A 24503-nucleotide genomic window follows, 5' to 3' on the forward strand; every position below is an offset into this window, starting at 1 on the left:
ACTAGTAAATACGCAGGAAAAGAAGTACTCGAATTCCCAGACTTAAGGAGCAGAATGAAGTAGAATAAAATGAAATAATATAAAATAAAATGAACTGAATCAACTCTTAACATTTAACATCAAAGATATACATGCCACAGTAAATAGCGCCAAAAATCCACAAAAAACCAGACAGAACAGAGACATGTCACATCACGACCTGATTGACAGGTCTTTCTATGGGAGATACAAAAGGAAAAAGGAAAAAATGAAAAAGAAAAACACATGCACACACACATTAGGTACTGGCATCGGCAATGCAATGCAATGACAATGACATGACATGACAAAAATCACACACCTCGAAAGTCCAACTTCAGCTCCAACTCCAGCTCCAACTCAGGGCTAGCCTCACCTAAGCACGAGCAGCAGCCTCACCACCCTCCTCATACTTATCCCAGTTCGCGAGAATAGAAGCGATACGAGGAGAGTTCGTCAAACGATAAACATCTTCAAAGTACTCCTTCGTAATCTCGAACGGTCTAGCCGTAACATTGGGAATGTACTTGCCGATCAACTTGCTCGGATCAATAGTAGTCTTATTAATCTTCTTAAGCAAGAAAGAGCGGAAAGGCTTAACACCCGAGCGCAGGAAAGTACTGTGGAAGGGGACATCAATGCCCTTGAGCGGGATGGTAGCGAAACCACGCTCCAGGTTAATGGGGCGGGGCTTGGCTTCGGTTTGCTTGACGCATTCTTGAATAATGCTGACGAGGTGGGCCTTGACGTCTTCGATGGACATGCTCTCCATCAGGGCGGGGATGTCGATGTTCTGAGCCTTGAGGAAGTTCAGTAGGTTGGTTAGGCAGTCTAGGGCGCGGAGGTCACCGGCTGCGACGTATTGCATGTTGGCGACGTTGTAGTTGACGATCTCGAGGAGCCAGCCGGTGGTTTCGGAGATGTTTTCCACGACGTATTGGAGAGCTTGCTCGTTGAAGGTCTTGGAGATACGGCTCGGGTTGACGGCGCACATGGAGTAGTTGGAGCGGCCTTGGGCGTCGCGCTCGACGGCGACTTGCATGGTCAGACCGCGGTAGAAGACGACGGAGACCAGGGACTCGATGGGCATGACGTCGGCCAGGGCGGCCAGGGCGGAGTATTCACCCAGAGAGTGACCGGCGAAGCTGCTGTCGCGCTGGACCAGACCCTTGGAGCGCATGTCCTCGAATGAGGCCTTCTCCATGAGGGTGAGGGCGGGCTGGGTGAACTGGGTAGCGGAAAGCAGACCGGTAGGAGAGCGGTAGGTGTACGAGGCGGTAGTCTCGTCGACCTCCTTGAAGATCTTCTCTGACTTGATGGAGCCATCGGCGTTGACAGACTCGAAGGTCATCGAGATGTAGTTCTGGCGAATAGCCTTACCACGGGGACCACCGAAGTAGACGGTGAGTTCCTTGGGGTTGTTCTTGACGATATCGATGATGGAGAGACCGTAGTTCTCGATGAAGTGACGATCGGCACGGTCCCAGACCTCCTTGGCGACGGGGCTGCTGGCATAGAGCTCCATACCCATGCCCTGCTCCTGGGAACCTTGACCAGTGAAGACGTAGGAAGTGATGGGCTGCTCGACCTCGGCCTCGCCGTCCAGAACCTTCTCCTCGGTCTCCTTGTTGAAGGCCTCGACCTTGATGAGCTTGCGACCGGCAATCATACCGACGTGCTGGAGCTTGACGGTGATCATGTCGTTAGGCAGAACCATACCGACCAGGGAGACGTGGAAGCCACGGACACGGCCGATGTTGTTCTCGGCGGCCCAGGTCTCGACCAGGCTGCGCACGGCGGCACTGCTGTACATGCCGTGAGTGATGGTGCCGGGTAGGTTGGCATAGCTGGAGAAGACACGCGACACGTGGATGGGGTTGTAATCGCCAGAGACACGAGCGTAGGTCTCGTTGGAGGCCGGGGCACGCAGCTCCAGAGCAGTCTTGCCACTGAGCGGGATGGGGTTCTCGAAGTGGATGGGCTGCTCGATGGAGTTACCGTTACGCTGGAGGTAGTCGATGACGGGGTTGCCGTGGGAGGCACCGGCCTCGTACTCCACGGAAGCGACCTGAACAACCTCCTTGGTGGGAAGCTCCAGCAGGACCTGACCGATGGTCTGAACGTTGCTGAAGACAGTGGTGTTCTTGAAGCGGATCAGAGACTGCAGACGGAAAGTGAGGGTCTGGCCGAGCAGCTCGATGTCGCTCTCATCCACGCGGAACCACTCCTTAGAGCGGAGGATGGCAACGTCACGGCTGGTAGCCAGGTGAACCTGCATGGGAACCTCCTCCTTGCGCTGGAAGGTGTTCTCAAAGTCGGTGTAGGCACCACGGTACAAGAACTGGCTAGTGACGTGCATGATAGCCTGGCCATCGCGCTTGATGGTACCGCAAACCTCGACCATCTTGCCAGACTCGTTGTTGATGACAGCGTTGATCTGGGCAGTGGTGTCCAGAACATCGCCAACCTTCAGGGGCTGGGCACCAGGAACCATCTTGAAGCCGTTGGACAGGTGGACCAGCTTGAGCAGATCACCGTCGATGGTACGGGGGAAGATGGGCTTGGTGATGGCCTTCCAGCCAGCAACAATAGCAAAGTCCATAGGAGCGTAGACTTCCTTGCCGGGGCGGTCGACGAAGGCCTCACCGGTGTTACCGACGGCGTGGACGAAGTCAGCAACAGCCTGCGAGGTGATGGTCTCGGTTCCACCGTTGAAAGTGGCAGTGGTGGGGGTGTCGAAGGGGACATCCTTGTTGCCGAACCAGATACGGTAGTAGAACTCTTTGATGCGGTCGTTGCGGTCACCCATAACCTCACGGATGGGGGCGTAGCCGGTCTCCGGGTGGTAAGTGAAGAGGAAGTTCAGGGGAACAACGCCATTCTCGGCGGTGCGGCCCTCGAACAGGGTCAGGCTGATCTGGCCGTTCTCGTTCATCTTGGCCTCAACGGTCTTGACGAGCTTGCCAGACTGGTAGGGCTCACGGACAGTGATGACAGTCTTGGCAGGAGTGTTGGGGTTGGCGATCTCGACGTAGAGGCCGCCAGTGGGGGCAACGATGCGCTTCATGGGGTTGGTCTGGAAACGGTGACCCTGGACATAGACATCGGCCTGGAAGAGAGCGTGACGCCAAGAGTAGGAATCGCCGGCGAGGAGACGCAGCCACTGGTCGTCATCGGGGAGGACAGCGGAGGGAGAAGCGGACAGACGGAAGCTGAGCTTGTTGGGCTCCTCAGAGACAGTGAGACCATCCAGCTCGGGCTCATCTTCAGGGTTGGACAGTCTGCCGCCGAAGTACTCGATCACGGGGATCTTGGACTTGTCACCACCGTAGACATCACGGAGCAGGCCAGCAATGTGACCGTTGTGGACGCCATCAAGAATGTCCTGAACAGGCTCATCCATGATCTTGGAGAAGTGAGCGGCCATGGGACCCTGCAGAATACAGGTACGGCCGACATCCTGGTCAACAACAGCCTCGAGATCCTCGCTCTGCCACAGAGAGTCCTTCTTGAAGAAGTACTCGAAGTTCTCATCCAGAACGGGGACGAAGGGAACGGGCTTCTGACCACGGCGCTGGCAGAGGAGAAGGAAGTGCTGCACATCTTGAGCGTTGATTAGTTGGGAGGCAGCCTCGGGGTAGGCAGCAAGAATGTTGTCAACAGCGGGGTAAGGGGTGTCCAGCTCGGAGTAGTTCTGCAGAAGGGAAGCCTGGCCATTGGCAGTGGTGAAACGCTCCTCGACACGGCGGAGGACATCACCGGTGAGACGCTTCAGCGAGTCGTCGATCCAGCGAGACTCATGCTTAACGTACATGAGCTCGACCATACGGTGGACAACCTCAGCATAGGTCATATCCTCCAGATCGACGGTCTCATTGGCAGCGTTGCGGCCGAACCACACCTTGTGGAAGTCATCATTGAGCTTCTTGATGATGTAGTTGCGCTGCTTCTTCAGCTCAGGAACACGCTTGGCCTTGTCAAGCTTGAAGATCTTCTGGTCCATCTCCTGCCAGAACAGAACACCACGAGTAGCGAGCTTGTGGATAGGCTCGCCCATCTCGGAGAGAACGGTGATGACACCACCAGTGGCGCCCTTGTAGGTCTTCTCCCACTCCTCATCGGCAACACCAGGGGCATCGACGATCGCCTTCTTGGCGTTCTTGGAAGTGTGGGCCTCCTTGGCGACCATCACACGGGAACCGAAGAGACAACCATCGAAGGGCATGGCAGGGTAGCCGAACTTGCCGGACCAGGTACCGGAGAGGTAAGGGTAAGTGTCCTCAGCGCCACCGAAACCACTGCCAGCAACAAGAACGATGTTGTCTTGCTTGCGAATACGGCCGTACATCTGGAGGATGGGCTGGTGGAAATCCTCGAAAGAGTGGTGACCACCGCCACGACCACCGGTCCACTGGAGGAGAATGGGGAACTTGGGGTTGGCCTTGGCGATGTTGATGACCTGCTGGATAGCGTCGACGGAGCCGGGCTTAAAAGCAATGTGCTTGATACCCAGAGTCTCGATGTACTCGTTGGCAACCTCAATAGAGGGCACACCAGCACCAATGGTGAGACCCTCGATGGGGACACCATCAGCGCGCAGGCGACCGATCAGAGGGATCTGCCAGGCCATGGCACGGGGGTTGACATAGATCAAGTTGATAGTGATACCACGGCCAGGGGGGATGACCTTCTCGATCTTGTTGACAGCGGCGGTCATAGTCTTGGCGTTGTAGTAACCACCACCACCCAGCTCGACGTGGTAACCGGCGTTCATGGTAGCGGCCACGAAGTCCCAGGCGACAGTAGTAGGGGTCATACCGGCGACCATAACAGGGGGGATGCCGAGCAGACGACTCATCTTGGTGTCGACGTAGGTCTGACCGGTGGAAGTCTGCACGAGGCGAGGGCCATGCTCCTTCACCCAGTCGGTGGCATACTTGACGGAGTGCTCGTCACGGTCGAACAGCTCAGGCTTGTAGCCAACCTCGGCGTTGGTACCATCCATCTCGCCAGCCAGAATGACTCGGACACCGGTACCATCCTTGTTGCGGTTGGTCAGAACACCGAGACCGGAAATGCCACCAGGGCCGAAGTCAACGATGTGAGTGGCACTGGGGAAGACAGTGGCCTGCTCCCAGTTGACAGGATCATGAGTGATCATGCGAACCAGAGCGGGGACGGCGCTTTCATCGCCCAGCTGGCGCAGGTCATCGCCAGTCTTGGTGTGGAAAACGGGAATGACGAGGGACTTGGCGGGGATATCGACATCCTCGAGGTCCTCCAGGATACGCTCATAGGCAGAGGTGAGGTACTGGCTGTGGAAGGGGGCGGTGATGGGGAGGAAACGGTTGACGAAGCGAACCTTGCGCTCAGTGAAGGGAACACGGTTCTGATCGAGACCAGTAGGGGCCTTGACCTTGCGGAGACGCAGGTTCAGACCGTAGAGAGAGATGGGAGGACCGGTGACAACGAAGTTGCGAGCACTGTTGACCAGGGAGATGGCGATGTGGCGGTCCTCGGGCAAGTGCTGGTTGGTGGCATCAATGTGCTCCTGGACCTGAGCGCGGGACAGATCACGGATGGAAAGCATGGGAGTGGGGGTACCCTCGCCATTCTCGATCGAGTCCTGCAGGACAGAGGGGGCAATGGAAGTACGGGGGTAGGCCTGTTGACTGCGCAGACCGATCCAGAAGAGCATGGTCAGAGCATTGCGGGAAGCCTGGGCGAAGGACTCCCAGCTGGTGGCCGTAGCAATAGCGGCCGCAGTCACAACGCCTTGCGAGTGACCAGTAGTTCCCCGGATACGCTCCAGCAGATCGCCGGGCTGGCGGCCCAGGACCTTGCAGGTGACGGTGTAGTGAGCCAGCTGGACCAAACCGATCAGAGGAAGACTGACGGGGGCGGAGACCAGGTAGTCGGTATCGGGTTGGGCATCGCGGTCCTGGAGCCAGCGGATAATATCCAGACCCTTAGGGTACTGCTTGCTGGCCTCGGGATCCCGAGAGAGCGATTGCAGGAGCTCTGCAGAGGAGACAATGAGGTCCTCGACGAAGGAAGGGTAAGTAGTATAAACAGCGCGCAGCTCGTCAAAGTACTCCTCAATGTTACCCTGACCACCGAAGACGGTGTAAATACCGGCCGCCTCGTCAGAGGCAGCGCGGAAGAGCGCCGAATCGTAGGGCTTTGTGGGCCGGCCGGCGGCGGCACGTCCGGCATAATAGGCCTCGACGACCTGGTTTTTCTTCTCGACGATACCGGGGAGAGCAGCGGCGACGGCGTGAACGTCGTTACCGCGCATAAAAGCACGCTCGAACTCATTCAGAACCAGCTTGAGGACCTCATCATAGCTGCCCTGGGTATCATCCTCTCCGGCCTCGACTTCGCGGGCGACATGACCAATGTAGCGGGCGACCAACTCGGCGACGGAGGAGGGCTCATCATCCTGGGCCAATTCATCTGTAGGTTCGGGTAATGATGTGGCGAAGCCGTCCTTCAACTGGGAGGCATGAAAGTGAACGGAAGTAGGAACGAGGAAAGAGAATTCGAGAGAGCCATGCGACAGGATGAGGGGGCGCAGTGACTGGGAGGAGGGGGGGGTATTGATACCGGTCTGGGGGCCGGTGGATGTGCCGTACATGGTGGGAGTGGTGGTAGTGGTGAGAAGGAGAAGATGAGGAGTCGTAGGAGGTGTTTAATGTATATGCAGTCGTAAATCCCCTCTATCTCTATCGGGAGTCGTGGTCAATTGACTGTGGTGGTTAGCAGCTGCGGTGTGGTGGTGGTGGTGGTGGTGGTGGTGGTGGTGGAGGAGAGCAAGGAGTAGATACCTCTAGATATCTCAATTGACACGAAATAAGATTAAGTAAAGTAAAAAGCAAGAACTGAAGAGGGGGAGGAGTAGAGGAGGTGGAGGTGGAGGAGGAGGACAGAGGAAGTAGTCAAAGTCGGCAGGGCAGCAATGGTGGAGGAGGTGGTGGTGGTGGTGGTGGAAGCAACAAAAAAAAAGATCAGTTGAATCACCCAAAGGGGACTAGCGTGGCCCCGCCGAATTCAACGAGTTTGTTGGTAATCTTCGTTTTTAGTGGGACGCTGGGGCGTTGGGATTGTTACAGTATGTATTTTATGGAGGAAGAGTGGAGAGTATAGAGTATACTCTAGTATACTCTAGTGCTACTGTAGTAGTGCCACTCTGATACTGTAGAATCAGGCACAGTACACTCCTCCACTTGGCCACCCATACTCAACATCCGGCCGAATGCCGGACTTTGTAGTTATAGTTACCACTAACTACTGGGTTACCACCAGTAAATGTTGACTTGATTACTCAACTGCATCCAGTACCTGTCAGTACTTACTTACATACCGCCCACCAGTGGTACCATCACCCTAGTGGTTACTGATACTGAGTACTGATACTGCCCACCGCCTTACTGCCCACCACCACCACTGGCTACTGGTTACTGCCCACCCACCACACCCATTGTAACTGTAATTGTATTACCAGCTATCAACTCCCACCTTTTTTTTTTTGCTTCCCATCCCCATCGGGTCAACCTCCAGTCCTTCCTTGACACTCCTCCTCCTCCCCTCTCCTCTCCTCTTCCCTTCTCCTCATTGTCATTACTTGTCAACTTTTTAATTTCCCTATTCTCTTCTTTTGGGGGTTTCTTCTATTAAACACCTGCAATTGTCCCCCGACTGCGACACCACCTCCCCCCCGTCGCGCCATCCGAGGACGCTGGTCCTACACTTACAACAAACTTAATATATCTCCTCCTCCCTACCTCCTCCCTCCCTCAACGATACCCCTTCTCTCACACCATCATGCGTCCCGAGATCGAGCAGGAGCTGGCACACACCTTGTTGGTGGAGCTACTCGCCTACCAATTCGCCTCCCCCGTCCGATGGATTGAAACCCAAGATGTCGTTCTCGCTGAACAGCGCACTGAGCGCATTGTTGAGATTGGTCCCGCAGATACCCTCGGTGGAATGGCCCGCCGCACACTCGCCTCCAAGTATGAGGCTTATGATGCCGCTACCTCCGTGCAACGTCAAATCCTCTGTTACAATAAGGACGCCAAGGAGATCTACTACGATGTCGATCCCGTAGAGGATGAGCCCGAGCCAACCCCCGCTGCGGATGCCGCCCCTGCTTCCGGTGGTTCAGCTCCCGCCGCTGCTCCTGTTGCTGCTGCACCTGCAGCCCCCAGTGCTGGTCCCGCCGCCGCTGTCGAAGATGTTCCCGTCACTGCCGTCGATATTCTGCGATCTCTCGTGGCGCAGAAGCTGAAGAAGGGTCTGGCCGATGTGCCATTGACAAAAGCTATTAAAGATCTCGTTGGAGGTGAGTAAATCCAGCAATGGTTCCAATGTCATACCCCAATGAACCCCCGCTAACGTCGATCTCCCGCTTCTAGGTAAATCTACATTACAAAATGAAATCCTGGGTGATCTGGGCAAGGAATTCGGCTCAACTCCCGAAAAGCCCGAGGACACTCCCCTCGATGAGCTTGGTGCCGCCATGCAGGCCACTTTCAACGGCCAATTGGGCAAGCAATCCTCCTCCCTCATTGCCCGAACCGTCTCCTCAAAGATGCCCGGTGGCTTCAATATCACAGCTGTGCGCAAATACTTGGAAACCCGCTGGGGTCTGGGCTCCGGTCGTCAGGACGGTGTCCTCCTGCTTGCCATTACAATGGAGCCGGCCTCCCGTCTTGGCTCAGAGGCCGATGCCAAGGCCTTCCTCGACGATGTCACCAACAAATACGCCGCCAGCGCTGGCATCAACCTGTCTACTCCTGCCGCCGGTGGTGACGCCGGTGGTGGTGGCGGCGGTATGATGATGGACCCCGCTGCCATTGATGCTCTGACCAAGGATCAACGGGCTCTGTTCAAGCAGCAGCTCGAGGTGATTGCCCGCTACTTGAAGATGGACCTGCGTGCCGGTGACAAGGCTTTCATTACCTCTCAAGAAACCCAGAAGGCTCTTCAATCACAAATCGATCTGTGGCAGGCCGAGCACGGCGACTTCTACGCCTCCGGCATTGAGCCCTCCTTCGATCCCCTCAAGGCTCGTGTCTACGACTCCTCTTGGAACTGGGCTCGTCAGGACGCCCTGAGCATGTACTACGATATCATTTTCGGTCGCCTCCAAGTGGTGGATCGTGAAATTGTCAGCCGTTGCATTCGCATCATGAACCGCTCCAACCCTCTTCTCCTCGACTTCATGCAGTACCACATTGACAACTGCCCCACTGAGCGCGGCGAGACCTACAAATTGGCCAAGGAGCTGGGCCAACAACTCATCGAGAACTGCAAGGAGGTCATGGATGTGCCCCCCGTCTACAAGGATGTCAACGTCCCTACCGGCCCCGAGACGACCATCGACTCCAAGGGCACCATCGGCTACAAGGAGGTGTCCCGGTCCAGTGCCCGCAAGCTGGAGCACTACGTCAAGCAGATGGCTGACGGTGGTCCCATCTCCGAGTACAGCAACCGCAACAAGGTGCAGAATGACCTGAAGAACGTTTACAAGCTCATCCGCAAGCAACATCATCTCTCCAAGTCTTCCCAACTCCAGTTCGATGCTCTGTACAAGGACGTCCTGCACGCCTTGAACATGAACGAGAGCCAGATCATGCCCCAGGAGGGTGGCAACAAGTCGGGCATCAAGCGTCCTCTTAACCCCGGCAAGGTCGAGACCATTCCCTTCCTCCACCTGAAGAAGAAGAGCGGAGACAGCTGGGACTACAACAAGAAGCTTACCGGTATCTACCTGAACGTTCTCGAGTCCGCTGCCTCTGGAGGTCTCACCTTCCAGGGCAAGAATGTCCTCATGACTGGCGCTGGTGCTGGTTCTATTGGTGCTGAGGTCCTGCAGGGTCTCATCAGTGGTGGTGCCAAGGTTGTTGTTACCACCAGCCGATTCTCTCGTGAGGTGACCGAGTACTACCAGGCCATGTACGCCCGTTACGGTGGCCGCGGCTCCCAGCTTGTTGTTGTGCCCTTCAACCAGGGTAGCAAGCAGGATGTCGAGGCCCTTGTCGACTACATCTACGACACCAAGAAGGGTCTTGGCTGGGATCTCGACTTCGTTGTTCCCTTCGCTGCCATCCCCGAGAATGGACGCGAGATTGACAACATCGATTCCAAGTCTGAGCTGGCTCACCGTATCATGTTGACCAACCTGCTCCGCATGCTGGGTTCCGTCAAGACCCAGAAGCAGGCTCACGGCTTCGAGACTCGTCCCGCCCAGGTCGTTCTGCCTCTGTCCCCCAACCACGGTACCTTCGGTAACGATGGTCTCTACTCCGAGTCCAAGCTGGCTCTGGAGACCCTGTTCAACCGTTGGTACTCGGAGAACTGGGGCAACTACCTCACCATTTGCGGTGCAGTCATTGGCTGGACCCGTGGTACTGGTCTGATGAGCGGCAACAACATGGTTGCCGAGGGTGTTGAGAAGCTTGGTGTCCGCACCTTCTCTCAGCAGGAGATGGCTTTCAACCTTCTGGGTCTGATGTCCCTGCCGTCGTCAACCTCTGCCAGCTCGACCCCGTCTGGGCCGATCTGAACGGTGGTCTGCAGTTCATCCCCGACCTCAAGGGATTGATGACCAAGCTGCGCACCGACATCATGGAGACCAGCGATGTCCGCCAGGCTGTCATCAAGGAGACCGCCATCGAGCACAAGGTTGTCAACGGCGAGGACAGCGGCGTTCTGTACAAGAAGGTCGTTGCCGAGCCCCGTGCCAACATCAAGTTCGAGTTCCCCAAGCTTCCCGACTGGGAGGAGGTCAAGCCCATCAACGAGTCTCTCAAGGGTATGGTCAACTTGGACAAGGTTGTTGTCGTCACTGGTTTCTCCGAGGTCGGTCCTTGGGGTAACTCCCGTACCCGTTGGGAGATGGAGTCCAGCGGCAAGTTCTCCCTGGAGGGCTGCGTTGAGATGGCCTGGATCATGGGTCTGATCAAGCACCACAACGGTCCCCTCAAGGGCAAGTCCTACTCCGGCTGGGTTGATGCCAAGACCGGCGACCCCGTCGACGACAAGGATGTCAAGCCCAAGTACGAGAAGTACATTCTCGAGCACACCGGTATCCGTCTGATCGAGCCCGAGCTGTTCAAGGGTTACGACCCCAAGAAGAAGCAGCTGCTGCAGGAGATCGTCATCCAGGAGGACCTCGAGCCCTTCGAGGCCTCCAAGGAGACTGCCGAGGAGTTCAAGCGTGAGCACGGCGACAAGGTCGAGATCTTCGAGATCCCCGACTCTGGCGAATTCACTGTCCGTCTTCGCAAGGGTGCCAACCTGCTCATCCCCAAGGCTCTGCAGTTCGACCGCCTGGTCGCTGGTCAGGTCCCCACCGGCTGGGATGCCAGCCGCTACGGTATCCCCGATGATATCATCGAGCAGGTCGACCCCGTCACCCTGTTCGTCCTGGTGTGTACCGCCGAGTCGATGCTGTCCGCTGGTATCACCGACCCGTACGAGTTCTACAAGTATGTCCACCTGTCTGAGGTTGGTAACTGCATTGGTTCCGGTATCGGTGGTACCCACGCTCTGCGCGGTATGTACAAGGATCGTTACCTGGACAAGCCTCTGCAGAAGGATATCCTGCAGGAGTCTTTCATCAACACGATGAGCGCCTGGGTGAACATGCTGCTGCTGTCTTCCACCGGTCCCATCAAGACCCCCGTCGGTGCCTGCGCCACTGCTGTCGAGTCCGTTGACATTGGTTACGAGACCATTGTCGAGGGCAAGGCCCGTGTCTGCTTCGTTGGTGGTTTCGATGACTTCCAAGAGGAGGGCTCTTACGAGTTCGCCAACATGAAGGCTACCAGCAATGCCGAGGATGAGTTCGCTCACGGCCGTACTCCCCAGGAGATGTCGCGTCCTACCACCACTACCCGTGCCGGCTTCATGGAGTCCCAGGGTTGCGGTATGCAACTGATCATGAGTGCCCAGCTCGCTCTGGACATGGGTGTCCCCATCCACGGTATCATTGCCCTGACCACCACCGCCACTGACAAGATCGGTCGCTCCGTACCCGCTCCCGGCCAAGGTGTCCTCACCACTGCCCGTGAGAACCCCGGCAAGTTCCCCTCGCCTCTGCTGGACATCAAGTACCGCCGTCGCCAGATGGATCTGCGCAAGAAGCAGATCAAGGAATGGCAGGAGTCTGAACTGCTCTATCTCCGCGAGGAGGCCGAGGCCATGAAGGCCCAGGGCGACGAGACCTTCAACGAGTCCGAGTACCTGCAAGAGCGCGCCCAGCACATCGAGCGCGAAGCCATCCGCCAAGAGAAGGATGCTCAGTTCAGCCTGGGCAACAACTTCTGGAAGCAGGATTCGCGCATCGCTCCTCTCCGCGGTGCCCTTGCAACCTGGGGTCTGACCGTCGACGACATCGACGTCGCCTCTTTCCACGGTACATCCACCGTTGCCAACGACAAGAACGAGTCCGACGTCATCTGCCAACAACTCAAGCACCTCGGTCGCAAGAAGGGTAACGCCGTCTTGGGTATCTTCCAGAAGTACCTCACCGGTCACCCCAAGGGTGCCGCCGGAGCCTGGATGTTCAACGGGTGTCTCCAAGTGCTGGAATCCGGTCTCGTCCCCGGTAACCGCAACGCGGACAACGTGGACAAAGTGATGGAGAAATTCGACTACATCGTCTATCCCAGCCGCAGCATCCAAACCGACGGCGTCAAGGCATTCAGCGTGACATCCTTCGGTTTCGGTCAAAAGGGCGCCCAGGTCATCGGTATTCACCCCAAGTACCTGTATGCCACTCTGGACGCAGCCCAATACGCAACCTACAAGTCCAAGGTCGAAGCCCGTCAAAAGAAGGCCTACCGCTACTTCCACAACGGTCTGATCAACAACTCCATCTTCGTCGCCAAGTCCAAGGCCCCCTACGAAGATGACCAGCAAAGCAAGATCTTCCTAAACCCAGACTACCGCGTCAGCGTCGACAAAAAGACTTCCGAACTGAAGTACGCATCCACAGCCCCCAAGACCGAAGAAAGTGCGCAAACCGCGCAAATGGTCGAGTCGTTGGCCAAAGCCCACGCAACCGAAAACTCAAAGGTCGGCGTCGACGTCGAAAACATCGACGCAGTAAACATCGACAATGACACCTTCGTCGAGCGAAACTTCACCCCAACCGAACAAGCCTACTGTCGCAAGGCCGCGTCTCCCCAGTCCTCATTTGCGGGCCGCTGGAGCGCTAAGGAGGCTGTTTTCAAGTCCCTTGGTGTTTCTAGCCAGGGTGCTGGTGCTGCTTTGAAGGATATTGAGATTGGGGTTGATGCTACTGGTGCACCCGTTGTTGAGCTTCATGGTCAGGCTGCGGCTGCTGCTAAGGCTGCTGGTGTTAAGTCTGTTAATGTCAGTATTAGTCACAGTGAGTCGCAGGCTGTTGCTGTTGCTGTTTCGCAGTTTTAGGTCAGTCGGCGAGACTGTGACTGGGTTAGATTGCATTGCATTGCGTTGCATTGTGTCCCCTGCCCCTGTTGTGTTTTGTGTTCGCATATAGATGATGCTACTACTCCCTTCCCATCCCCATTTCCCTTTGAGACGTGATGACTCTGTGACTTATGTTTGTCTTTTCATGTTTCATGTTTCATGTTGCACCTTTGTTTTCATTTTTTTGTTTCTAGATTTGGGCCGGGCCAGTTTCGTCTCCTGGCTTTGTGAGTCCCTTGTTCTCTTCCCTTGGTGTGATGTGGTGTTTATGTTTATGTTTATATTGGGAGTAATGATATGTTTAATTGAGTCTAAGATTAGATTTATTTTCCTTTAAGTGCCTTTTTTCTGGGAGAGTAGAGTAGAATCTGTAGTATCTGTAGGACACTGTTTAGTGGTTGTGTCTGGTATTTCCATTGGCTTCTGCAGATTTGGTAGCCTCGAGACCACGAGGACGTTTTCACCGTAGATGCGAAGACCAGGATCCACTTGCGGTCCACTTTGATTCTTGAGCGAGATGAGACTGGTGTTTTCGTCAAGCGTCCGGATACTGAAGTCGGAGAGCTTTGCAAATCCCTCGCAAACAACTAGACCCCTGCAAGGATGACGTGGTTGCCAGCGCATGCATCTCAGCCTCAGCCTCAGCCTCAGCCTCAGACACTGCCTCCCCAGCCCGAAATACAGAATGCCTCTTCTCCCTTTGTCTTTGACTCGATTCTCCCCCTCCTTTTTCAAATCTCAGTTTATGATCAGAAATGTCCGACCCTCTCTCTGTTACCGGCAGCGCCGTCGGGGTCATTTCTCTCGGGTTGTCTATTTGCAACGCGATCATCCGCTATGCTCAAAATGCCCAAGGTCAAAGCGATGATATGCAATACCTTGCAACAAAAGCCTCCAATATCCGTTCATTGCTAAAAAACTTACGCGAGTTAATAGAAGAAACGGAGAACGATTTACCGGATGTCGCCGAAGATCTCGAGTCAAAGGCATTAGGTCTACAAGCATACCTAGATAAGCTGAATGGGCCAATTAAACAGTATGAGCGAGCTCAAGTTGCGGCAACGGGTGTACGCTCCAGAGCTCGAAGGACATGGGAAACAGCGGTCTATCATTTCAAAAAGGAAGAGCTTTTTGAAGTTCGAGATTGTCTGCAAAGTATGGAAATGGATCTAAACACAGCATTGAATGTGTTTTCAGCACGCGAGTTACATAAATTCGGGGCGAAGCAAGATATTTTTGGCTTCAAACAAGATCTTCTCATGGAGAAAATGGACACACTCCAACTTTCCATCACGACGACCTCTCACCAAACCGTCTTTCAAGAACCAACACCCTACTCATTACCTTATCGTGGGGACTCTAGTGTCCAGGGCTGTGGCTCACCGCTTGCCTACAATTGGAAGAATATTCGAGCCAAACAGGGAAGAAAACAATACAGGTTTTATAGCAGGTGGCTGAGCCGCGCTTTCACTGGAACATTTTGTCTCTCAACCGAGCCAGGCATATTTCCGATCGTGTCATTACATTGCCATACTGTTGTTAGCCCTGAAAGCTGCTTAGGCATGATGTTCTATGAAGAAGGATCTTTCGGATATTATTTTGTACTCTCTCTAAATGAGTTCGAGTTTTCCAAAAAAATTGACGATTGGATCCAGACAATCCAGTTTGCTATTTCAGAAGGGAAGATAAGGCCTACTGATGAACTATTGGCAGTTGGAATGTCCCCTGACTCGGAGTTTGGACGCCATCTCTCCCTGATAGATTTGGCTTTCCCAGGCCACTATGCTTGGTTCATACCTCTTGCAATTCCGGCACTTCGCAAATTCTGCAAATATATGTTTGGTCATAATGTCACGACAAACTATCGGAATCCATTTTCCTTCTTTCGCAAGCTTTGCAAAAGTTTTACTTGGACAGAAGAAGCACATCATCTAGCCTCTTACATTATCGAAAGATGCGGGCCGATAAATTGGGCCCCGAGCACATGGATCGAAAAGAAAAACATGCAAAGCCTTTTACGCAGGGATGAGGATTCTCTCGACCTGCCATCTGAATTTATGGCAGTTCTCCGAGAGTCAGAGAGAGATTTACGAGACCTTCTCGAGTCAAAACTATCGTCTTCCCAACTTGAAGATACCTTTGGTGGAATTACGTTACTCCAGCTGGCAATGGGCTGGCCCGCCGGTGTCACATTACTGCTGAAAGCACAATCAAGCATCCATTTACCCCGTCGGTACCATGATCCAGATAGAGGATTTGGTGGAAGATTTGGTATCGAGGATGAAGACAATAAAATCGATGAATATGTTGAATCTTGCAATATCCTCCTTAAGGCCGGATACATAATTTCGCACCAAGACATTGAGAGAAGTTCGTCTAATATACTGAGAGGTTTACTTATCAAGGAGCTAGCCAAAAGACGCAGGAAGCTCCTAGATATAGCGGAAGCGCATATAAGTCCTGGTGAATTATCTGATCTCAGGAAAGGCGAGACTGGAATCCCTGATACATATGCTCCTGCACTATGTGATGCATTAATAGCAAAGGGACTCGGACACAAAATCGATCAAACATTGATGACTTCTGAAAGAAAATCTCTCTTTTCTTATGATCTACCCACTGAGATTCTGGACAATATATATGAGGCTGGATTTACAGACGTGGAAATACTCCCCGAAGAGAGATGTACACCATTAATGGTCCAATGCATAAACTCAGGCTTCTGGTGGAATTCAACATATATGGCTACTGCATGGATGATTTCAAATGGAGCGAACCCTTTTCGGAAATTTCCTGGGTCAAATACTACGGTTTTACATTGGATAAATGGAAGATTGGCTTGGCAGATCTACCTTCAATTCCAGTTAGATGGCCATTTCGACCCTTACGTTGTACTACATCACTTTCACCAAATTGACATGCATCTGTTTTCTTTATCAACCAGGGATGCATGTTCTTGTTCATGTTCTCTTGATGGATGCACTCCATTATCGATTGCTCTGCGGAATGTTGTCGATGATTTGTATCTGGGCGATCAACACATTGGCCAAGTTGCATCCTGTTTTCGGCGATTTCTTGAATTCCTCCTCGATCGCACTGGGAGCCAGTCCAAGCACGAGATATGCCACGCAATGATCAGAAGTCTCACGTTTGATGGGCTAAGTCTGAGTCACACATGTTGCACCAAGCTCCAGCGTGACGAATCAGACCTTCAGGAAATCAGAGAAGAGCAGAAAGTTGATCTTGAAAGGTTTGAAAAGCTGGTATTTGAGTTTGATTCTCAGTTTGTTGCCCTCGGGCTTCCGTTGATGGACTTCTTGCAGGAGATTTGGTATGAGCGAATGGTTAAATTCCTTTTAGAACGCGACAAATATGACCCCGAGCACCATGAAAAGATACGAGAACTTGGGATCAATTTTTGGGAGATGGATGAGATTCAAATACCTCTTGTTGTTCAATTGATTTGTGACCAGGTTAGGGTGGTTGAGAGTGACTCTGAGGATTCGTGACGTGGTCATCAGTCTCTAGGATCATATTGATTAAAAACAGAGAGCTATATGGCTTTGTTCGCTTTTGTTTCTAGTATATTATCGGAATTCATGCGCAGTCCACGACTATCTACTGTAAGGGCAAATGCGTCACTTGGCCTGTACAGGGTGCTCGTAAAACCACAAAGTTCCAAGAACTTAGACACCTGCGCTCTATCTACCACATGCGCAAAAGTAGAACAAATTAGGTGTCAGTAACTTTATTATGCTCCGATTCGATCTGCTCAAAGATTATAGCAGATGACTGCACTCCTTTTAGTAGATTTTCTATAAGCTCCTTCTTCATCTATAGAGCTGCCAGTTTGAAAGCCACCTTTAAAGAGCGCTATAAGAGACTCAACTTTTGACTAAGATTTTCATTTCCATTTTTTTTCGTTTCTAGATTCAATTCGGGCCGGGGCCAGTTTCGTCTCCTGGCTTCGTTAGTCCATTGTTCTCTTCCCTTGGTGTGATATGGTGTTTATATTTATGTTTATATTGGGGTCAATGATATGTTTAATTGAGTCTTTACGATTAAGATACGATTCCTTTGGCTTTTTTCTGGCATAGTACGGGTAGTTTCTATTACTCTAGTAGTGGTAGTGGTATATCTAGTATTTCATTGACTTGTGTACGAGATTTGGTTTTGTCAGGTAACTTTTTGGGAGGAATCCTAGCCTAGGTAGACCAGATTTAGGTGCATTCTTACTCATATGGAGACACTGGCTATAAGAAGAATACGTGATAGATAGAAAAGTTCCCCCAAATGGAGTAGCGTAAGCGTGACAGCTGTTCAGAACCAGGAGCTCTAACCCTTAATTGTAGCTATTCTGGAGGCATTCGGTATTAGAATATCAATTACCCAGCGTGACGCGATATAGTAATGTCAGTCTACCCAACCACAGCAATATTCCAAAAGTTTTCTCCTTCATAGACAAGCTGGTTTCTGAACAAGTGTCCCGCTTCCGCTTACGCTATTCTATTTTGGGGAATGCCAGAGTGTACTTTTTGATTAAACTCACGGCTTTTCCTTCCTCGAACGACTCTGCGTCGCCTAGTTCTGTAGTTAGTTACATGAATTTCCTATACATTGCCATTCCTTTGTCCGTCCACATCAGACCGTATATTCAGGTGTCGATCTTTTATAGCACCTCCAACATTCTGAGGAGTGCCAAAAGTAACTGCCGCCCCTCAAGATCCGAGGTTCTGGGGCTCGTTTGTGTATCTCATTGAGGACTTCGCCTAGCCTCTCAGCTAGTTCACTTGAAGATAGCGGGTCAGAGGTTTGGGCTGGTGATTGGGAAGTAACTGCGATGTTGACGCGCTTCCACATTTGATAAGAGAACTATTGATTTCTCCCGGTACAGCTGCAGTCCAGGCATCAAAAAGTATTCTACCGATGTAGTTGATGTCGTGAAGAAGAGAGGGTCCGTACTCTTTCTAGCGCCGCCCACTTGATTGTTGAGCTCCACACTCGTCTTCACATATGAATATAATACGCTTATCGTCTAATATTATCTTTTCCTGATATTGACTGAATGTAATTGCAAAATGATGAATGACTAGAGGAGAAACTGCACATATCGCTGTGGGATGGCGCAAACCAATTACCACTTTAGTTGGCCTCCCAGCTAGGGTTCTTAAAATGACAGAATGGCACGGGCGGAGATGTCCACCTTGCTGCAGACTTTGGGTCATCATACTGCACCACTGGTGCTAAAATGCGCAGATCCTTCCCATAGACACTGTCTCTGAAGTGCACAAAGAACTTCTCGTTTCTCATCAGCTCGCCTCGCTCCTTTCCTGCCGTCTTCCAGCCTTCTAAGACTAAAAGGTAGAGCTCTATAACATGAAGGTCACTGGTCATCGGTCTGAATCGGTACAGATCCTGGATTTCCGCAACAACTGATGGCTGGTACAGCCCGACCCATGGCTCCAGTGTCATCATATTGAACGCTGTGAGGCTGGCATTACCATGCCACGATCCACCATATTTGGCACGGTCACGCAGCATTGACATGATTGTTATAGCGCCCACGATCCCGGTCGACATATCAGAGATTGGCAGGCTTGGAAGCACGCCCTGTCCGTCTGGAAAACCGTACGCCTTTGCGGTTACAAACGAGCTACCGGCAGCTGCGTCAGCTATCTGCTGCCATCCAGGTCGCTCAGCATAGTAACCCTCAGGCCCGTAGCAGTTCTCATCCAGATAGACCACACCGCGACCTCGTCGTTTAGCAACCTCCAGAGCTGCGTCAAGACCAAACCCTCGTCGTGTGAGGGACCCAAGTCGGTAACCTTGGAGGATCACATCGGCATCTTCAAACAGCCGACGCAGAATGGCACGATCTGATCCGTCATTGATATTGATATCATATGTCCTTTTACCTGCAGTGAGGCAGAGCTGCGATGGCTACCATGGCTCCGTTAGCAGTCGTCGAGCATTGATCTGGGATAAACTCACTGTAAAATCAAGCGCGTCTCTGACCTGGACTCGGATTACCTCCGCACCAAGTGAAGACAAAATTGAGCCGGCTGCTGGAGCAGCAATAATGCGGGATAACTCCAATACCTTTACACCTGCAAGCGGCCGATGGTCACTGGCTTTCATAGGCGGGAAGTCCACAGGTGGCGAGTCAGCGGCGAAGCTCTGCTTTTTGTAATCGACCAGTGGATGAGTTGCCAAAAGGGCTCCCATCGTTGTCTGAAGCCAGGCATCTGGAGCGTAGACAATGGAGCCACAGAGACCATTTTCAACCATAAGCATCTCCACATCTCGCGCAGAATACCGCATCACATGATCCTCTATATACCGGTATGCCTCATCTCCAGAGGCTAGTTTGATCTCAGAATCAGCTCCTATGGCCTTTAGAACCGGATAAGGATCGGTAGACCCGTGGAGCTGGTACCAAGCACCAGGCGTTTTGGTTTTGTAGATTGCGGATGTCCGGAGCTTGACTGGCGTTCCTAATTTGCCGTACGTATATTGAGGAACAGTTGGCAAGGCTACCGCAGCCGCCCCGTCAATGCCGTCGATGCTTGGAAGGGCAACAGACCCCAGATGAAGCCCCGCATGGTCAGTGTTGATGGTCGTCTTGCCATCTGTGTGAATCCCACGAATTCTCAGGATCTCATGACCAACAATACCGACCATGGCATGCAAGGCAGCTGTAACAGCTACGACCTTGATTGGCCCTGGGACGCAAGGAAGATCAGATCCTTCAAACCGGACCCCGTTGATTAGAGACTGGTCATGGCTGAAACCTGGGGTTCTAACTGCAAGTTCTTTCAGGATACGCCGGGCCTCTTCAGGGACTGGAGTAAATGTAGTGTCGACGTAGGTTCCGGATCCATAAACACCCTGGGCATCTGTTATCGTCATTTTGAATAACGATCAATTAGGCACGATGCTGAAAGAAGACTCAATTGCCGAAGAATTGGGGGTGTTGCCGATTTCTTAATATCGGGCAAAACAATAATAGCCCGTGGAAGAATGATTCAAGATTGAGTCGATGAAGTAGGGTTTGATCGGAAATGATATCGACGGATGGCTTTGAGGTATTTATATTTATACCCTTGAGCTGATAAGAGGGATTTTATGGCCATTCTGATAATCACCGCATTCGCTTTTCTTGTATTCCTTCCCTTACGTGCATTACGGGCGTTGGATTTGTTATGTTATTGTTTATGATCCGTCAGATCCGCGGCTGATGGGGATGAGTTGCCACCACTGGGGAAACACAGGTGCAACTCCGAAACCGCACCTCCGAAATATGATATCTTCGACCGAAGCAGACAGCGGAGAGATTAAACCAATCCTTGGACCCTACTTGCGGCTGGAGACCCACACAGCATGTCCGAAATTTCGGATATACGAGCTACATATTGTTTTTACCAATAGATAGATTCCACGGCATCTCGATCCGAACGGGTCATGGAGTGATAGCCCGGGTCTCGCAACCAAACTCAACTGCATAGCTGGAGAACCTAGAAGATGTTCAACTTTTTCTCGAGAGCCGAGGCTGTCAAGAACAAACAGGGATCTAGACCCTTCTGCTCACTCCCGAGTGCCGCGGGCCAAATTGACTCTTTCAAATATTCAGCTCGAATTTCCACTACTTCACTACAAATCTCAATGTTGGCGCAATTTGATTTATCAACCAATCATTTGCGCTCTAATATATCGCATTTAAGTCCGATCTTACCGCGGCACTGATTTCAAGCGTTCGTTATGGAGAGCGAGCGGAACCTACGCAATATCTTGTGGTCCTTCGTTCTAAAAGCATAAATAGCGCCAGTCGTCCCCAAGCTGATAGATTCCCTAGAGTTAAACTCTTCCATGCTTGCTTTTCTAGCAGGCACCAATCGATCGCGGTCCAAAGAAAACACGTACTCAGTCGAAAAGCACAGAGAAGGCCACCAGAAGGAATTTTCTAATCCAAGGAATTGGTGATCACCGAGGCGCAGTGAAAGACAAAATGACCACCGCGGAGCCGCTGTCTACACACCTTCGTATTGTGTTTCTTCAGGCTGACTTCTGCCCGGGGTTCGATTTCGATTTACCGGAACCATACAGCTACACCAAGAAGGTCTACCAGCAGACGAAACTATCCGAACTACATGAGCGCATACATGATGCGTCCATCCTAGTGATCTCGGCGATCAAGTTGGATGCGGTCGCTCTATCGCCCGCGGTATCACCGAATCTGAAACTTATAGCGGTCCTTGCGACAGGAACAGACTGCATTGATCTCGATGCATGTAGAGCTCGCGGGATCGTCGTCAGTAACTGCCAGAATACGAATATGGAATGTGTTTCGGAGCATGCAATTGGATTATACTTTGCAACTCGCCGGAGAATTTGTGAAATGAATAATCGTACCAGAGCTGGCGATTGGCTGAAAGAAGCTGTTATGTGTCGGGCGCTGGATCAAGACAGACGACCCCCTTTGACCTGTTCAGAGGAAGTTGCCGGAATCATTGGCTTTGGAGGTGTGGGTAAGTTTTGAATCTCGGTCTCAGATCTGTATTCATCGAAGGCTAATACTGAACAACTCAGGCAAACGAATCGCCAACCTTGCCCGTGGACTAGGAATGAGAGTGTTGGTGGCTGGAAGGAAGGATTCTCACGCGACTAACTCGATAAATGATGAACAGGGTGTGGATCGTACTTCATATCACACTGTCATGGAGCAGGCCACCGTCCTATTTGTTGCAGTGCCGCTTACAGCGTCAACAAGAAATCTGATTTCCAACAAAGAATTTGAGAAGATGTCGCGGCAAACACTCCTCGTCAATGTCTCTCGGGGCGGGGTTGTTGATGAGGAAGCGCTCGTGAAAGCCCTGAGCAAGGGCTACATTGCAGGGGCAGCAACAGATGTTTTCTATGAGGAACCTGCCGGGCCTGAAAATTCACCTCTGCTTAGGGATGATACAAAGGACATGAACATAATTGTTACTCCTCACATGGCATGGCTAGGAGAAATCACTTGGAAAATTCAGCTCCAAGTGTTGAAGCAAATTGTTGAACAGTGGGCTGCGGGGGAAACCACTGAATGTGGTGGTATGAATAGGATGACCTAAAAATAGAATGATGTTGGATCCGAAACATTTGCTCATTATATCTGATAATTCGCAGTATTGAGCACACTAAGTAAAAGTGGTCTGTAACACAGGCAGACTGACAAGGTGCTGCGAAGCAAACCATATCAGAGGGAGAGGGATAGCTACTATTGCGTTTGGACAATAATGATCATAATATCCCAATGAGGTTTATGTAGTTATCTGTGTAGTGGCTTCGCTAAGGGTATAACCATGCTTGCACTCCACAAGGCAACCTTTTATACCACCGAAGAAAATGATGGTCCAATAATTCATTAGGGAACTGTCTGTTTCGCAAACAAGGTGGGTAAATCATGACTGGCGTTTCTGATTCGTCTACTAGAACAACCTTTTACTTTATTTGCACACTTTGACAAATTGTATACTGAATTGAAAAGTGAGGGAGGGACCTAAGTATTCAAATTCATGTACAAGGGGTAACAGGAAAGTAATAAGAGCCCATAAATGCAGGCACAGCAGAACATTGGGCCTTAAGCTGTTCGGCGTAATACAGACCGATTTAGGTGAACAGGGGATACCGACGGGATCCCCGACAAGTGCAGAGTGAGTTGGAGTTCTGCCAGAATACTGCGCAAGACATGAGAGACTCCTTCTTCCCCTCCCAATGCTAGACCATAAATGTATGGTCTTCCAATCAATACCATTTTCGCACCCAGCGCCAATGCCTTAACAACATCAGCACCGCATCGAACGCCCGAATCAAAAATGATTTCAAGTTTGTCACCCACAGCATCCACGATTTCGGGGAGAACTTCGAGGGAAGCGACCCATCCATCTTGTTGGCGTCCGCCGTGATTGGACACAACGATGCCTTGTACTCCAACCTCAAGGGCGTGTTGGGCATCAGCAATAGTTTGGATACCTTTGAGAACAATTGGCCCATCCCAGTGTTCCTGAAGAAATTTGATGTCCTGCCATGAGTGACTCTTTCCGGGAATAAGATTGTGTATCCACTCGGCGGCAGCAGCCCCCATGTCCTCCTCAATTTGTTTTCCAGTTTGCTCATAAAACTGGCGGCGGAAGACAGGGTCAGAGAACCCGATCTCAACACCAATATTATCGGCACGGAGGAAAGGATTGAATGCATTATCGATGTCGGAGGGACGCCATCCCAGGGTATAAGTATCAAGCGTGACCACCAAAACCTTGTAGCCATTCGCCTTGGCTCTCTTCAGGAGACTGGCAGTAATATCATTGCTCTCATTGGCTGGCCAATAGAGTTGAAACCAGCGGGAACCGTTTTCATTTGCTTTTGCCACATTCTCAGTGCTTGTACAAGTGGCACTGCTGAGGATGTATGTCACATGTTCTCTTTTAGCCGCCGAAGCAGAGGCAATCTCTCCATCCCGGTGGAAGATACGCTGGACACCAACAGGTGCCATTGCAATAGGATAATCATATTCCTGACCGAAGAGTGTAGTTTTCAAACTTGAAAACTCCGTGTCCACCAGGCGGGAGGGTAGGATCCCCCATTTTTTGAATGCGGCGCGATTGTTGTCGTCCGTTTCTCTGGTGCCAGCGGATCCCCAGACATATCCAAAGCTTTCTTTTGACAGGCGTTCTTTCGCGAGCGCCTCCCACTCTAGAGTATTGAAGGTGATTCCGGGTTTCTTGTCTCGGAGACCAGCTGCATAGATCTCATTATGATAGGTAAGAGGTGTAGGATTGGCCATTGTTGTTCTTTTGTGAGTGTGACTATTGGACAAAACGACGGGTGTTTTGAGAAGAATATTTCAGATGGAGTGAAAGAATGCAGACTAGAAGAATAGACCAGCAATGATTTTGACGGATGACCTTTTAAGGTATTTATACCCTGGAAAATTGCCTGCTGTATACATCATGGAACTCTCGGGGCATTTATCGTTAGTCTCC

General features: G+C 51.8%; 6 protein-coding genes across 6 annotated transcripts; 3 read left to right on the plus strand and 3 right to left on the minus strand.

Moving 5' to 3' along the window:
• Positions 1–394: 394 nt before the first annotated feature.
• N7509_007866 (tetrafunctional fatty acid synthase subunit FAS1) lies at positions 395–6655 on the minus strand (the record flags this gene model as incomplete). Its single annotated transcript, XM_056632503.1, has 1 exon — positions 395–6655. One exon carries the CDS (start codon positions 6653–6655, stop codon positions 395–397), a length of 6261 nt encoding a protein of 2086 aa, XP_056488054.1.
• Positions 6656–7842: 1187 nt separating this feature from the next.
• N7509_007867 (trifunctional fatty acid synthase subunit FAS2) lies at positions 7843–13461 on the plus strand (the record flags this gene model as incomplete). Its single annotated transcript, XM_056632504.1, has 3 exons — positions 7843–8362; positions 8436–10486; positions 10564–13461. The coding sequence occupies 3 exons, from the start codon at positions 7843–7845 to the stop codon at positions 13459–13461; spliced, it is 5469 nt and encodes a 1822-aa protein (XP_056488055.1).
• A 776-nt stretch (positions 13462–14237) lies between these two features.
• Positions 14238–16991, plus strand: N7509_007868 (uncharacterized protein; the record flags this gene model as incomplete). Its single annotated transcript, XM_056632505.1, has 1 exon — positions 14238–16991. The coding sequence occupies one exon, from the start codon at positions 14238–14240 to the stop codon at positions 16989–16991; it is 2754 nt and encodes a 917-aa protein (XP_056488056.1).
• Positions 16992–18624: 1633 nt separating this feature from the next.
• N7509_007869 (uncharacterized protein) lies at positions 18625–20391 on the minus strand (the record flags this gene model as incomplete). Its single annotated transcript, XM_056632506.1, has 2 exons — positions 18625–19422; positions 19474–20391. 2 exons carry the CDS (start codon positions 20389–20391, stop codon positions 18625–18627), a joined length of 1716 nt encoding a protein of 571 aa, XP_056488057.1.
• A 1096-nt stretch (positions 20392–21487) lies between these two features.
• On the plus strand, positions 21488–22592 carry N7509_007870 (D-isomer specific 2-hydroxyacid dehydrogenase family protein; the record flags this gene model as incomplete). Its single annotated transcript, XM_056632507.1, has 2 exons — positions 21488–22007; positions 22069–22592. The coding sequence occupies 2 exons, from the start codon at positions 21488–21490 to the stop codon at positions 22590–22592; spliced, it is 1044 nt and encodes a 347-aa protein (XP_056488058.1).
• A 509-nt stretch (positions 22593–23101) lies between these two features.
• N7509_007871 (lactate 2-monooxygenase) lies at positions 23102–24304 on the minus strand (the record flags this gene model as incomplete). Its single annotated transcript, XM_056632508.1, has 1 exon — positions 23102–24304. The coding sequence occupies one exon, from the start codon at positions 24302–24304 to the stop codon at positions 23102–23104; it is 1203 nt and encodes a 400-aa protein (XP_056488059.1).
• Positions 24305–24503: the final 199 nt, after the last annotated feature.

Source organism: Penicillium cosmopolitanum (genome assembly GCF_028827165.1).
Source record: "Penicillium cosmopolitanum strain IBT 29677 chromosome Unknown utg000008l:1.0-4398992.0:1.0-4402845.0, whole genome shotgun sequence".
Lineage (NCBI taxonomy): Eukaryota > Fungi > Ascomycota > Eurotiomycetes > Eurotiales > Aspergillaceae > Penicillium > Penicillium cosmopolitanum.